At 34.7% G+C, this 17,547-nt stretch overlaps 1 protein-coding gene across 1 annotated transcript in view; it reads right to left on the bottom strand.

The window, feature by feature from the left end:
- The window catches only part of LOC118246440 (transcription initiation factor TFIID subunit 4-like), a 143,460-nt gene that overhangs the window by 69,535 nt on the left and 56,378 nt on the right, over window positions 1-17,547 (bottom strand). Inside the window, exons 11-13 of the mRNA XM_035543535.1 lie at window positions 12,405-12,535; window positions 10,803-10,928; window positions 1,819-1,875 (exon numbers count right to left, since the gene is read on the bottom strand). Of these exons, the coding sequence (XP_035399428.1) occupies window positions 1,819-1,875; window positions 10,803-10,928; window positions 12,405-12,535 (314 nt within the window). The remainder of the gene's footprint in view (window positions 1-1,818; window positions 1,876-10,802; window positions 10,929-12,404; window positions 12,536-17,547) is intronic.

Raw genomic sequence — 17,547 nt, 5'->3', positions numbered from 1 at the left:
CTTATGGTTTCAAATATGTAGAATGAAATTCAACTTCAGAGAGAGGCAAGGTGCCAGCAAATTATACACTTTCATTAGAAGGGTGGGAAAAAAGGCAGGGCTAATGTACAAAAGAATAGGGTGCAGCACTCAAAACAGAAAACCTAGTACTCACTCTGCACTTACTCAAACACGTTATCATATCCAGGAACACCACTACTTGAAAATCACATACCAGTTTGATCTGAGCATTTTTAATGAGGTTACCACCAAAATATTCACTACCTTTTTATTAATACCATTATTACCATTACTTACAATACAATTTCATACACTTGCTTTTATTCACATGTCAACACTGTGTCACTCCCTCTAGTGGGTAAGAAATGCAGCTTATATGGAAATTCCAAATTTTCATACCAGGGAGAGGTAATCCCACAGTCACACCAAAAGCAATAGCCCTGGCTAGAGTGCAAATCTTCCATCACAGCTATAAAGAGAGCCACTATTTCATTCTGACTATTAGGAAATGTGTTTTTCTAGTCCTGTTATTTGCCTTTGCTTCTCCAAGTTTCCAGTAACCAAAAAAGAATTACAATGAACAAAAATACTGTGGCAGCAAGAAATGCACTTATTTCTAGCTTGCTTTCATTTCCAGCAGCATGGTACTTTTAGTTCTCAGCTCAAATTCAAGTTTTGCCTGCCATCAATTATTTCCACATATTTTCAAATCTGACTCTTCATTTGCATATACTGGCCACGTACTAAAGTAGTATTAAAATGCTGTGTCTTTTCCTGCCAAATTACTTCATTACTCTATTTCATTTGAATACTTGACAAAACCAACAATGGAAACACTAAGGCATGGCCTAAAGTTTACAAGAACTCATTTCAGCGAATCTTACTATGTAATCACATAATAAAAAAAGACAAATAAAACTCAACTATGTACTTGGATTTTTTGTCTGCTACATATATAAAATCTGTGTAGCTAACGGAACTACAGAATACTGCCAGAAGCGAAACAAAACAGGAAGAACAGGTCAATAGAAAAGAACTTGTTATATGCATTTTTCTGTATATATTACCTTCTAATGTATCATTATTACCTTCTAATGCATATACCCAAATAAGTTAGCTAAAGAAAAAAACAGCATGAGTTTGCTGTATATGTTGCTGCTAATTTTTTTAAAACAGGAATGACTTTCAGCTGATAGATATTTTAGTCTTTTTAATTGGTTTAAGTCACAACTTGATCCTAAGCTACAAGATGCCTTAAGCAAAGGACAGCCACTCTCATTTACAGCAAATTAAATTACTCAGTACTTCACAAAATGTTACTCTAACAATAACGTATCAAAACTTCAACTGAAATTATTTGATAACTTTTAGATTATTCTAATGTAGACTGATGAGTAAACAGTACAGCCAAACCCCACCGTAGAGAAAATGACTGGCAATTACCTGACCTGGAAGACTGTTGCCAGAACAAAATTGTTAAGTAACACATTTCTGAGAAAGTGACATTTTATAAAAAGACAAAGGCATATATTTTCCACCGAAATCTAATGCTGCTGTCATCAACCCAACAAAAGCTACAGCTACCTAAAATGGAAATGAAAATGTAATGTATGGAAATATTCTCTTATAAAATCTCCTTAGGCTTCACATGTATTAATGTATTAGTTTGCAAACATTAAGATCAAAGGCAAAGCAACAAATACATCCTAAAAAGTTTTTAGTCAGATTTTTATTTACGATATACAAGTAGCAAGGCATAAAAAATTAATATGTTCAAGCCTTGAAATGTCAAGTGTAATGATCTCTAGCTCTGCTTACCTCCTTTGCTTTTTGTTTCAGTCTAGCTTGCTCTGGGTCTTCTTGCCTTGAGCGACTCTACATGTTTAAAAAAAATGGGGAAAAAAGGTTAACAGATGGTTTAAGAACCCCTCATCTGTTGCAGTAAGTTAAAAAATAGCAAAGAAAGGGGAACAAGACACAAGGTGTGAAAGATGGGTTGCTTAAATTCATAGAAGTGCAATTTCAAACCTGTAGGCCTCACCAAAAAGACTGTTAAATATTCAGTTGTAAATAAGATCTACTCCAGATTTAAATTTTTTTAAAAAGCACTAATACTATGTTTTCGCCAAGTTTCCATAATTCCAAGAGTGACACACTTTCCACTACTGATCTTTTTAATTTAAACCCCTCATAATCAATTATTTTAAAATAATTTACAGTTCACAACTCAGCTTTTTTTTTTAATCTGTTGGTACAGAACATGCAGAAAACAGTTGTAAAGTCACCCTCTCAGACAGCAAACCTTCACAAATAAAGATATTACATTCTGTATGAGCTTGCTTTGAGTACAGAATAGAAATACACACAAGTTCAACTCATTCATGTACTACTACTAATATTAAAGTTGATTAACGTTGTCATTTTTTAAACAGAACACATAATACTAAATAGCAACTTTTATATTTTCTTTCAGGAACAGCTCCAAAAATGCGTTAAGAATAACCATTTAACTGCAGTAACAACCCATAATAGTACATTTCTGCTGATACATATTTGTTTTACAACCATATGTGAAAACTACCAAGTTTTTATTTATGCTCACTAAGTATACCCAAATTGATGAAGTTCAAAACTCCAGAGGTAGATAATATATGACTATACTACTTTAATTGTACATTTTCTCAATTTTTAGAAAAAGTTCCGAAGAAAGTTCTAAGAAGCTAAAATAAAACTTGTGACATCCATGGAAAACTGATGTCCCAGATACCTGAAAGATGTAATTGTTTATTTCAGTATTTCTTGGAGATTTAAAGTGACATTATTCACACAGTCCCTAAACGAATAATATTTCTATGACCTCTCCTTTCTCTGCCTCTTCCTAGATTAAAGACAGACCTGAAACTTGAAAGCGTGTTAATTTGTACACTTACATAGGCTTATTTTTTCCCATTGTTCGAATTTTTCATAACATATTCTTTTCAGAAGTTAAAAATCCATGAAGAAAACCAAAGCAAGGTATGTTTTAAGGGCAGAGGGACATATGATATTGTTGACTTACCTGGAGAGAACCTTGGCTATGACTTGGCAGACAGAGCAACAATAACTCAGACTTCTCTATCCTTTTTTTATGCTTTTATTTATTTATTTATTGAACTGAGATTATTTTCTCATCTAATATAGCACACACATACAACACACTAATAAAGCATGTCCAAATTAAACAATAAAGGGATCTTTAGAAGATGCACTTGACTCTTCCACTGTGTACATTAGCTTCATTTTACACCACCACCTACTAGTGACTTTGTGCCTGTTAGCATAAGAGGTGGTTTGACAGGAAAGCGTTTGGAGTACAGTAAAGAGAAACTAAAATCTGTAGATAACTAATGACTGAATTAGACTCTCATGTAAGTTGTGCCAACCAAGAAAGAAACTCCAACTGTATGTAGACTGAGATTGCTTCTTTCTGCTGTGGTCAGACAAAAAGAAAATGCAGCTAATCTGACCTAGCTACTGTTTAAAGAACAAAAATACACATATTCAGGAAATTATGTGGATATGCCAGAGAGCTGGGACTCTATTCCATAGAGCAATTACTAAGAACTTGATTATGTTTTTAACTGTCGAGGTGTGTATGTGCGTGGGGGTTCTATGAGTTGCTTCTCTAGGAGATGGACTTTGGTAAGTATTTAAGAACCAAGCTGAATTATGTCCTTGCTCTGTCACTTTGTGATGACAGTACAATCATTGTGTGCCTCAGTTTCTCCAGTACGCTCTATGGGAAATCATATTTAGCCCTTTCATGTTTTTTGATGATAAATTTATTAAAAGTACAACGAACTTCTATTGCCTTCCGAATCTTGCAGTGAAAGTACAGAGATACAAAGTGTATTCATACTACTGTATGAAGCCGAATCATTTGCCAAATGCAAAGCACAAGTTAAAAGCACTTCAGCTTAAGGAGAAAGCATGGAGTCCTTGGAGAATCAAGCTGAGACTTCTAATATTGTTACCAAGTTTCTACAAGAAAGAATCCTGGAAAACATACCAGATCTATGCTGCATTTAGGGACATTGTGAGAAAAATCAAAGCAAGAGATACAAAATAACATCTACATTTCCTGAACTCAGTAAGTGAAGGGAAAAACTCTATAAAGTACTACAGATTAAAAATAATAATAATAAAAAAAGTATTTTTTTTTACATTTAATAATTTTTTTCTTTGGCTGGTTGGTTGTTTTTCAGGAATTGACCAAATAAAAGTAGATCTGGAGTTCAGGATAATTTGAGAAAGCAGACCTTGAAAGCAGTCAAAAAAGCAAAGCAGATCTATTCTGTGTAAACCTCTAGCTCATTCACAACAAATTAAATGAAATTGTTACATGGGTGAAAATGGCTATCAGCGACTGAGTGACATTAAATACAGGGATTTAATCACTAATGATGAATTAAAATACCAGGTAATGCTAGATATATAAACCCAGATTAAAAGGTGTTAAGTGTGATTACTGGTGTAATGATCACACTAATAAAATAACGGAATTTTAGCTATCAGTTTATGTTTCTTTTTGTGTTCAGATAAATTTTAACAGAGTTTTCCAACAGACTTGAGAATAAAATGCTTTCTTTCTGACTGTCATGTCAGTTTGGAAATCAGTAAACTAGAGAAATAAAATCATCAGTATACGAAGACTAAAGTGTGTTAGGAAAAGAAAAAGGATAAATAATAACAATTTTATTAATTCTTCATTTTATCATCTAATTTGACTTACAAAAGGCTTCTTCAATGCTGATGTAACACAGATTAAAACAAATACAACAAACAAAAATGTCAAACTTAGAGGTGCCTAGATAAGCTTTAAAAATGTCACTGGCTTCTCTTTACACTCCATTCCACACATAAGCATCTTTTCCTTCCTTTGAAGAGTTTGAACAAATTTGCTGTTAGTCAGCTCTTGTAGTGCTTGCCTGTATCTCACCATTTTTATTCACCAAATATTTTAATATTTGAGTTTCATTGATCTACTGGCTAATCGTTCCTTTCTTTTCATTCGAGTTTCAATTTTTTCTTCAAAGACATCTCATTCTCTTGAGTTTGTCTTCCTTTCTCCTTTGCCTCTAACTTCCAAATGTTAATATGCTGCATCTCACTTGCTTTGTCAAACATGTTTTTCCAAAATCCTTTAATGCACCAATGCCCGTTTCCTCTAAAGCTTCAGAAACACCCACCACTCACAGAACTCCCTACTCACATAATTTCACAGAGTTCATTATAACTCTTCCATCCCCCTCTCTATTTTTCTTGTCTATATCTGTAAATAAAGAAAGCTGGGTTTATGTAATACATTTTCATGTTGGTGAATAAACATCCTTAGAAGCAAGCCAGCTTCCCATAGTAATTTTAGAGAAACGTAGGACTGATCATAACCAGATAACATACTTTTAAATACATTAAATGCTGTCTCCTACTGAGAACATATTCACCGAACCAGGTTTGTTAACATTTCTCCTAAACACAAGCTACTTTTATTAGACCAGACAGCCTGATATTTTAATTGTTAAGAATGAAAGTGCTTTGTGTTAGAGAACTTGCTATCTTATTTATCTGAAAACTGCATAGATCACATTAGCTCTATGGAAATATCAGACTTTGAAAGTATGAAAAGCAGCATATGTTAAATGCGTGTATTCAAAACACATTAGAAATATTGGGCTTCATTTACATGATACCAAATTCCCTAATGTTCCAAACCTTGGTTTTTCTCATTGTTTCTGTTAAGGAAGAATGCCACAAAAACGGACATCTAATTACACATGTAACAGTGTAGTTTTAAGAAGTGCATTTTGTATTACATACAATGGACTTCAATTAGAAATTAAAAGTATTTTTAAAAGAATATCTTTACAACTTCAATGTAATACATGCAAAAAAAAATATTTTTAAAACTGGAGGATACTCTGTGCATCTATGCCGATGGGCAAACTAACAGTCGTTCTGATGTGTTGAACTAGGACCATTATTCAGTATTTTGTTGTAATTTGTAAAATCAAAGGTGCATTATTGCTACATTTCTTCCCCAGTAACAACAAGAACAAAAAGTTTTCTGTTAGATTTAGAATAATTTTGAAGTCTTCAGCTTGTTAAACCCGTGTTTGAAAAGCTCTCAGGGTTTCTCTTCCTAGACACATGCTTGTTGCCTGCATTTAGCAACACCTGCTCCTAGTTAAGGCACCCACAGCTCTACTCACCCTTCCCAATACATATACTGGAAGTCTTTAATGCTTCAAATTCATCTTTTTTCATTAAATAAAGTTAAGAGTCACAACTGCAGGTGCTGTACTATGGAGAGGCACTGCTGTGCCAACAGTTTCAATTTTAAACCTATTTTTCCCCATTGATGACATTAGAACTTCACCCACGGCTGTACCAGCTTATAACTTTCACTTTTAATTAAAGAAATTAAATTGGCAACATGAAACACTTTGCTTTCACATTAGCTTTGTTAATAAAAAGTGAGAGTTAAAAGCAGCATAGCTGAGGGTAAAACCCTATTCAGAGCTACGACCACAGCAAGGTGGAATGCGAGAGTACAGGTCTAAAAGAAGATTCATTTAAAAATCATTAAAATTGAAGTAACAAATTTTTAAAAATTGAGAAAATTATCTCAACACAATAATTCACTCTTTGCTCTCCTCTCATCAGAAGTGAGTTACAAGTTTCAGTTCAGAGAGCGCTTCATCTCACAAAAAGCTGCATTACATCCACTGTACTCTCAGAAGAGAAGGAAATGATTAAATTGGCATGACGACTGAACTCATCTCGCGCTCAGAGAGATAGCCCCTTCAAGTAATGACAAGGAGGTGCACGTGATAGTGCAGTGCAAGGAAATCTGCATTGCCAAGTTTCAATGATCTCTCTCCAATAAAAAAGCGCTTCAGCCCAAAGCACTATCAAAATCTGTATCATCCATAAATACTACTAAACTTTGCAAACAACACCAAAAAGAGAAAATCCATTTACTTAATTATACTCTTTACAGAATAGAGGCCACAAAGCAGATCTTACTCCTGTGATAACTGTACTTAAATTTTAAGAACCTCAAACTAGACAGGCTTGTGTAACTAAGACAAAACATTCAAAATAATACACCAATAGAATGTATATATTGGAAAATCATCACAATAAATTTGATAATAAACAGGCGTTTAGCCAGTTTGAGCAGATGAATTAACACAGTAATTTTAATGTCATCAGCTTTATTATAAATTATATCATAGAAGTATTATTTCTTGATTTTCTGAAAACAAGAATAACCCCAAGCTGCATGTCTTACATAAAGAATCTCTCTCCAAATACAAATTCAGAAATAAAATCAAAATAGAATAATCCAGTACAAACTCCTATTCCTCCTGCTGCCAGAAATATTTCCACGACTACCTCAGAACTAGAACCTCATTCTATTTGACACACAACCTACATTTTCCAGATTTTGGAAATAGCTATGAAAGCAGCAAGGGTGAATAGCTATGAAAGCATTTTTTACTATAGCAAGACGTGTGCCGTGTGTTTTTAGAAAGTCTACACAACACACACCATGTCAATCGTAAAGGTAAACTCCTCAAGTTATTTCAGTCTGGCTTTTGACCTTTCTGCTGTCTTAAGACTTTCCTTAGCTCTTTTTCTGATTTCCCATACCAGCCACCAAAGACAGAGTCAAAAGACCTCTGCTTCTGCACACACGTGGAAACAATGGCTAGTGGGTTCTTACTAGGAAAAAAAAAAAAAAGGAAAGTGTTGACTCTCCCAAATATTTTCTTTAAAGAAAGTCCACTTTGCATATGTATATGCATACACACACACACAAACAAGATGGCCCCTCCTTCTGCCATTATTCCTTTACCCTGTTATTCATGTATCAGGAAGATAATCCCAAAGTAATGATAATCAAAGCAGTTGTAGTATCTCCCTGTACAGCTTCTGTAGTTAACTCATCATATTTGAATGTTTGAAACAGGAGCTGTCCTAGCAGACGACAACTGTGGATCTCACAGTTTGGTGATCAATATATCTTTTAACACTTTTATTAGAAAAGTATCACTAGAAAGTAAATCACAGAAACACTTTGGGCCATACATTCTATGTTGGTATACATACATTGTGGGACATGACGCAAATACCCCTGATATGAGATCGTGCTAACTCCTGAAACCATACAGTCTTGTTTTTTAGTTAACTAAAAATAAATTAAAATTAAAAATAAACTATACAGTACATTGCTACTACACAGTATACCTTACGAATCTTCCTGTCAAGTTTGTCTTCCTCCAAAATATCCCACTGGAAAGTGAACATCAGTCATTATTTTTCTAAGCTTGTGGTATTAAGCTTCTATTTCTCAACTACTTTCCAGACATAGTACATAAGACGTCGTATTTGCTCACTTACCAAGACAAATAATACTGCTATTTTGCTTAAAAAATACTCCTGCAGCTCCACAATTATTTTTAATTTGGATAGTAATTTTTCTCAGAACGACAAAATTTTTTCAAATGTTTTTGAAGCCTAAGTTCCTTTTTATCTGGTCTCCCCATCTGATTTTCTCTTTCATTCTTCCCAAGACATTTCCTGAAGCAAAATCTACCCCATTGTGTTATTTACACATTCTACACTCATATCCTACTGTAACAACTGGTAGCAGATCCATCAGAACACTAGTATCAAATATTTATCTCCTCTCCAAAAAGAAACACAATCCAAAACACCAGCAAAAATATCCGAAACCAACACTTTCTGTAACTATCCTTTACGTATCTTCCTGAATGCTTACACCTTACTGAATTCTACTGGAAAATTACCAAATTGGTATCAAGGCTTTCCAAAGATTCATGAAGACTCCTCACTTCAGTTCAATCTGGTCCTTCATTTTCCATCATTTATTCCTAATGAGGATGATTATTTTAGATTATGCACTCCAGTGCCCCAAATATTCCCTTCATCATTATCTTACTCTTTGTGAATACTTGGACTTTGGTTGCTATTAAGGCTTCAAAGTGTAAATACTTAATTAAAAAAGAACTTTCATTAAGCAAGTTAAACCTGTGCATGCTGTTCCATACTAGACAATAAGGCTAACACTAGTAGGTAATTTTGGAACTTCTAAAATTATTCTGCTGAGTTTCTTTATAAACTTGTTGTAAAATAACATGTCAAAACATGTGCAGGATAAAAGATCACTGTCTAAATGGCACATTAAGAAGCTGTAGTTTATATATATATATATACGATTTTTAGATTTAAGCATTTATAGAAAAAAACAGAAACACAAATTTCACCTTGAAATCCCAACCTTTAAGGATGCAATATTATCAAGGTGACAACAGTGCCATGATCTGTGAAACATCTTTGCGTAAGGTGTATTTCAGTCTTCACAGCCAGTTTAATCATTACCCTCTTCACAGACACAAATATCAATCAGCTAGCCACGAACAGACATGAAATGGTTACCTATCTTTATCACTAGTTATCAGAGCAGCTGGGGCAGATGTATATTTTTTTTTAGCTCTGTTTAATAACCATTTCATTACAGTTACTGCATCTTTTCCACAGTCTTCCATCTCCTTAGACAACTGAGATCACAAAAGACAAGAAAGTCCAAAATCCCAGTGAAGGATTTAGTACATAGGAATTCAGAATAATATCTCAAAGAGTTCTCTCTGTTAATGTACAGGTGATCCTGCATTTGTGCAGCAACTTAGATTCTAAGGAAATCATGAACAACATATTATTTAAAATAAAAAGTTGTCACCTGACCATGTTTTGCCGAACTATGTGCTACTTAACTTTTGTAATGGGTTGTCAAGCCAGCCAAAAAGAATGGCTGAGCACCAGCTGAATGCTCCATAAAGGAAAGACACTATCAATCTAAGTTCAATTACAAACTGGCATTTAAAACTTAAATCACAACATTTGCATAAGTACCTTCCAGAAGTTTCACAATATATTCAACTTCTCTTTCTAACCATTAATGCTGATAGATCAGCATTTTTCTTCCATGGCTATTTTGTGGTTTTATTTTTTTTTTTTTTAAGACCTTCATATATTTTTTCTAGTATGCCATGTCTTTATGCCAAGCTGTCTCCTCTCACTTTCTGGTTATGATGCTGATTTACATATTCATTATTTTCAAGAAGATGATTTCTTTAAGCCAAGTAGAAGACTATCAGAAGAACTGATAGTTAACTGAAGACAGACATGGTTCAATTAAATAATGTAGCTATATATGGGTGAGTAGAACACCAAATTTATGTATACTGGGACACTTACTATTTAAAATAAATAACTGAACAAAACTGTTTCAAACAAATTTCTAGAAACTCAGGAATTAAAAAGCCTCCAAAATCCATAATCATTTACTGAATTGTGATTAAATATCAAGATAGTAGCCTATGATTTTCAAATGGCACAGAAACCTTAGCATCTATTAAATTTCAAAGGCAATTGTGAAAATGTTTTCACCAAGTTTTGTTTTGAAAATGTTAGCCATTGTCTCCTGTACTAACAAGAACTCATCATATTCAGAGGTGTAAACTTCCTGAGAATGCAGAAGCATTCCAGTCAGCTAGGTCTGGTGTCATCATAGATAAACAGCGTGACTTAGTAAATTAAAGGTGTGGTGTCACAACAACAGTATCTTTCTGTTATAAAAAATTAAATCCGTTCCTGAAACAGATTTCAAGAAATTAAATAACTGTTTGAAGACTATGAATTGTTAAATAGTTTTAAAAATATAAGAAAAAAGGTACCTTGGCAGCCTTTAGCAAGATTTCCCTCTCTTGTTCATCTTTCCTTTGCTTTTCTAAACGCTCCAACTGTTCAAAAAACTTTAGCTGTGATCGGACATCTGTAGCTTGTTCATACCACTCATCATCCTGTAAAGTAAGAATAATATTTTAGGAAAATATGCATTTTCATCAAGAATATGCATCTAAAGAAGACTTTAAGTGTTACATATTAAAATCTTCCCACAGTATTAAAAACAAAAAAAAAATTTAAGCTCAGGGAAATGAAGCCAGCCTAAGTTAATTTTGCAGCTAAAATACAATTATTTAATTAATATAACTTTTTTTCTTCCTTTGACTTAACACAGACTACTTGAAGTGTTTTTGCCTCAAGACACCATCCCAGGGAAAAGGAAGGAGGGATTTCATACGACTGAAGCAGGTGAAGAATATTGGAAAGAAACAAAAGAGTTGTTTCTTTTAGTTAAAGACAGTAGAATATATCCATCAATTGCAAGAAAAGCTGTAGATTTAGGTAGTAGACACAGTGGCCTTTACCTTTTAAATCCATTTTTCTGTCCCAGAAAGGTTGATTCTTGTCACAGACCCCCAAGATAAATTTTCTTGTGAATGCCCTATATAATTGTCCACCTATTTCCCAAAGCTGGGTCACAGTTGGACTAAAGATTCAGTCCAAAACTGTTTGACCAAAAAAGTCTACTCTCTCTATATAGAGATTATATAAATAGATATATATAAGGAAATCTAAGCACAGCTTAGACACAACACACAATTATGATAAATACCATCTCGTTTTTTTTTTATCAGTTTAACAACTACTAGAAACTTTTATTTTAAAAGTTTCTTTTTTCTTTTTAATCGATAAAAGTGTTTGATTTATTTGAACTTCGAGCTAGTTTGCAGATTCTTACTAAAATTTTCTGTCTGGTTTAAGATAACTAAATTATTTCAATTTTCTCCAAGAATAAAATAACTAATAATGGGATCAGATTATCATTTTATCTTGAAATGTTCTTTTTAAGGAGACTATCTTTGTTTAATTTCAGTGAAGGGTTTACAGCTGAATTCTTTACTTGCTGGTTTAAGACAAATTAGCTTTTTCCTCCAATCTGAACACAGCTTTATTTCTGGCTTATCATTGTATTCTTTAGCTTTAAAAGTTTTGGCCCAAAACTTTTAAAGTGTACCCTGATGTCAAAGTATTAGGATTTCTCACAGCCAAAAACATGTACAGTTACTATAGATTCCTATATATCGAAGCAATTTTGATCCAATCTATGGTTATCTTGGTCAAAAGAGAAGACATCAAGAATCAACAGTCTCGGTCACTATCCGTGAGCAGAAACAGCTTAACAGATGTTACATGCTAGACTCTTCTGCACAAAAGGAGGAAAACATAATTTTACACACAAAATCTATTATACAGAAGAAAGACATGTTTGTCAAGCAGTGTCATCATCCCAACACTTCCTATTTGTTGAGGTAGACAAATCTGTGATTGAAACTCAAAGAAAACGAATACAAAACACCTACTGTGTGCGAAGGAAAAAAACGTGCCACATTGCATCATTATATAACATCCAATGGCTTTATTTGCACACTTACTTTGTACGATTCCATGCGGTGCTGGGTTATCACCGTTACTTTTTCTATCACTGTTCTTAATCTGTTTTGTGTTGCATGGGAAATAAAAGTAACCACCTCAGCTGGCACATCAGTAATTCCTAATTTTTTAGCTAAAGCAAAGCAAAACAAAACAAAAGAAAATTAGCTTACCCCTCACAAAAGGAACTCTAAAGAAAAACTAAAACTTTATTTTCCTGAACAACAACAACAAAAAATCTTTGACAGTGTATGCAGCTTTGGTGATATATTCATTACCCCTTAAAAACAGGTGTGATTGCACTTCAAAGTTTGAAAGAGAAATCAGAGTTGCTTTTTTACCCCTTAGAAAGCATTTAAGAAGTTCACTGCAGTTTATCCTAGTTTATTAAAACAAAGTTTAACAGAGTATGAGGCAATTTGAGTTCTCAGTTCACAAGAAAAAGCAATTCCTTTATTTTCACAAACACTACTGCAGATTAATTTCAATGTCAAGGAGATCAGGCTGCTGGCCCAAGGCATACTGTTGCATACTTTAGCCTACATTATTGACATACTACTGATAATAAAAATTCATTAAAAAGAAACTATTCTTTAATTGCATATGAGGAAATAGTCATATTAACCGTAGTTCTTTAAAGCACCCGCTGTGCTGCAAACACTGCTAACCGACATGTTTGTAGTTATTTCGACAGTTGAAACTTTGTGCTGAGTTTATATGAAAAACAACATTCTACTATCTAATGCATTGAAATATACAAAAACAAAACCACCTAAGCTACAGAAGCATGAATATGGGTTGTACTTAAGAATTCCAAAACTCCTTAAAATAATTAGTACATATTAGATATAAATTTGTAGCTACATGAATACCTGCACTACAATAAGCCATAGCCCTCTGAAGACATAGACACGAGTAGTCCTGGTGGGACAAGCAGTTTCCTGCATAGAAAACCATGTGTTAACACACATGTATTTTATATTCAAAAAATTCAGCAGATGCATTCTGTACTGATTGTTGGATTTGACTCACCATGAAGGAGCAAATATTCTGCTCACAGAGAATTAGTTCTTGAAATGAACATACATCTTAAAAATGTTTGTGAATACACTCATTTGCAACATGTATACGCGAAACACTCCAGGAAATTTGTCTGAGGATATTTTGGGAAGTGTTCCCTGAACAGCAAATTAGAAAAGTCATCTTCATTTGTGGGAGGAGATCCCCGAACAAATGCAAACGTGAGAGGCCTCAAAATGTGTGTTTGCTTTGTGATGCATTCCTATCTTTTTTCAGCCAAATTCAAGAGCAAGAAACCCTCACATGTCTAAAAAATGAAGACGAGTAAGTGAGCAGCGGCCTTACGCGCACAGAGACTTGTTTTAAGTCTGCGAGGTGAGCTGAGAGGAGCTGGCATCGCCCTGGACTCCTGTCAGCGCCGGGCCAGGCCCTGCCCCTCCGCCAGGGGGCACTGAGGCCTCCGTGGCCCTGGGGCACCCCTCAGTAGACTGCTGGATTCAGGTCAACTGCAGCCAGGCCTGCACCAAGCCTCCTGAGAGATTATGTTTCCTGCAGCTCTCCCTTGCCCCATCACTCCCCTTTTTTTTTTTTTTTTTTTGGATCTGGAGCGTCTATTTAAATGTATATTTTATTACATCACTACAGTACATCACTCCCCCGCTTCCCAGAGCTGAATTCTCTGTGTCATGTATTTCTGATATTAATTTTTTTAATGATTCTTTGAAGTCGTTATCTCTTAAACTATCTTAAGCCATCACTGACTTCATATTGTACACGATACCTTAAGGATTTTAGCAATATGTATATATGCTTTTTAACTGATTTTTGCTTTATCGCTAAAGAAAATTACATCTTTCTTGGTGCCCAATTTGTCCCCTGTAATAGAGATGGAACTCCACTGAAGTTGCTGAAAGCTGAACATATAATGGAAAGCAGACATACGCATTAAGATCCCAATGCTGCAACCGTTACTCATGCAAATTAAGTCCTTGAAGTCAGTAGGACTATTCATATTGGTAGGAGCTATTTGTGCAAGTCAGGCTTGCGATATCCAGAACTATTTGAGCATGCACCATTTTATTATGCAAATGCATAAGCAAAGCTCTCAATCAAAAAAAGAGAAAAAAAAGAGTCTAAAAGATAAAGTGCAAGTAAAAAGGGAGATTTAATTAAATAGTATCTAGAAAAGAGGTTAGCGATGGAAAATTCTGCCAGGTATTCTAGTTAAGAGTATGAATGAATAATTGTTAAAATAATTCTTTGAATTTCAGCAGTTTAACTGCAGCTATCCAACTTCTCTGAACACATGAACATACTTGTAATGCTTTGAATTTAATTAATAATGCTTTCATAATTAAGACCTATCACCATCTTGTTTTTTTTTTTGTGATAAAGATTTTCCTAATTTTAAGCACTTCTGCTGTAAGTCAACTCAACCATTATGCGGTTTGTTTTGCCTATAGAACTTCATCTATAATCAAAGGCTCATTTCCTGAAATGTCTGCTTCGCAAAGATTCTTGTCCTACACCCTCTTCATCAGCCTTGGCAATAAACCAGTGAGACTTTCTGCTCCTGAAATCCCTCAAAACAATATTCAAAAATCTAGAAAGCTACCTGAAGGCCGATCGTGAATGGAGTCTCTCAGGATTCCGTCCTGGGACTTACCCTTTTTAATATCTTTTTCAGTGACACAGAGAGGGAGACAGAGCATCTCCATAAAGTTTGCAGGTGACACCACACTGCCTGTTGCTGTCAGTATATTCAAGGGAAGGGCTGCTAGTTAGAAGGACCTGATAAGTCAGCCAACAGGAACTTCATGAAATTCACAGAGGACAAATGCAAAGCACCGCACCTGGGACGGACTAACTCTCTGCAACGATTCAGGCTAGTGACTGCCTGCCAGAGAGAGTAGCAGTGCTGATGTGAAAAACTGGTGGGCAACTAGCTAACCATGATTCAAAAATGCATCCTGGCACCAAGGAAGACAGTGTAGTGGGTTGTACCAACAGCAAAACAATATTAGCCAGTACATCAAGGGAAGTGACTATTCCTTTTCATTCGGCCCACATCTCGAATACTGCAGTCAGTTTTGGGTCTCCCTGTACAAGAAAGATTTGGAAAACCTGTGTCCAGGGAAAAGTCACCAAGATTGTTACAGGGTTGGACTATATGATTTATATGAGCAGAACCTGAGGGATCTCAGTTTAAGAAAAAAGTAATGGAGAAGATGGAGTCAAACTCTTTATTGAGATGCCTGCAGTAAGGATGAGAAATAAATTCATAAACTGAAACAGCAGAGGTTCTGACTAGACATAGGAAAGAATTGCTCATTAAGTATTGGAACACCTTGTACACAGAAGCTGTAGAATCTTCCACCTTGCACATTTTTAAGACTCAGCTGGACAAAGCCCTATACAACCTAGTTTGAATTTCATATTGACCTAGATATAAGCAAAGATAGATATCTTATCTATAATATCTATATAATAGATAGATATCATAGATATCTAGATATCATAGATAGATGATATCTAGATATCATAGATATCTAGACATCATAGATAGATGATATCTAGATATCATAGATATCTAGACATCATAGATAGATGATATCTAGATATCATAGATATCTAGACATCATAGATAGATATCTTGCACTAGATAACCACTCAAATTCTCTTCCAACCTGTATAATTCTATGATCCATGTTCCCCCCCTGAAATAGGTCCAATTTCCTCCCATATTCCTGTTATCCCTTATTATCAACAATATCCTTAGTTCCCTCATACATCTAAGATCACCCCCTGGCATGTCTCCCAGCCCAGATCTGTCCAGCTTGCCAGCTGGGCACAGCCAGCCCACCCTGAGGCAAGTCTGTACAAGAGTGCTGACTGGCAGCCAACCAGTCAGAAGAGCAAAGAGAAGAAAAAAAAATTGATTTTCCCCTCAATTGGAACACACACAAGGCTATCTAGCTGTTGATTTATCAATGGATTCAAAAATTATCTTCAGGGAGAGAGAAGGAAGGCAAATAGACGGCTCCATCATTTAAGGGTAGCTTTCTTTGGAAAGCAGGCTAAGGAAGAAAGAATACAACACAAATTTCCCCAAAAATGAATTAGTGTCAAGAAACCAGACTACAAAATGATAAATTTAAAAGTCAACTTGTCATCCAAAACATTTATCATGTGTGGAAGTATCATGTCTTCCCTGCTCTAAATTATATTAGTCAAAGTCCTGTTAGCATAGGACATCAGAAGCAGGGTACATTCCAAAGCTGCATACGACATGAAGATTTGGCACACTACTTAAATACCTGGATTGTACTTGGAGCAAAGATGGGAAAATTACCAATATGCTCCTGAAACAACAATTTCATCTATACTTGGAAAGGTTGGCCTAGAAATACTCTCATAAACAGTCATGCATACTGCCTTATTGATTTTCTGACCAAAGAGAAGTTCTGATAACATTGTTAAGAGACTTCTTTTTTACATTTTTTTTCTTTCTTTCTGCTATTTCACTAGATTCTTAAAGCCAACTATAATTAAAACAGCAAAAGTAGCAATAAGACACCACCTCACAAAGCAGAGAAAATGGCAAGAAGCAGAAACTGATTCCAAGCAAAGGACTGGAAACTGTTAATTTTTATAAGTTTCTATATTGAAGGTTTAGTATCTTTTCCTTCATCACATATCTCCTCCTAAGCTTCATTCACTCCCATTTATACAAAGCATAGTGGAAATCTGTCTGCCTTCAAAGGAAAATAATGCTGATCTCAAATAGGAAATTCCCAAGGCAGTTTCCTAGTGTGTTTAATTATTTTTCCCAATTTTAATTCAGAAAGTTTTCTATTCCCTTCACAAGATTAACATTTGCACAGCCCATTAAAATATCACAATAAGAAATAACCAGACCGATGATGATAGGGAAAAAGAAATATAATTTACAGTTTTAAGAAATGTGTATATGCAGTTTTTTACATATAGATATTTAATTATATCATAAAACACAAATAACCTCATAAATAAGTTATCTTTCTAACCACATCACTTGACAGTGACTTTGACTACAGATATTTTTTAGGTCCCAGAATTCGAGATCCTGGTCTTAGATGCACTATC

The sequence above is a fragment of the Cygnus atratus genome, chromosome 12 (genome assembly GCF_013377495.2).
Source record: "Cygnus atratus isolate AKBS03 ecotype Queensland, Australia chromosome 12, CAtr_DNAZoo_HiC_assembly, whole genome shotgun sequence".
Lineage (NCBI taxonomy): Eukaryota > Metazoa > Chordata > Aves > Anseriformes > Anatidae > Cygnus > Cygnus atratus.
This window is presented reverse-complemented; position numbering and strand designations above follow the sequence as displayed.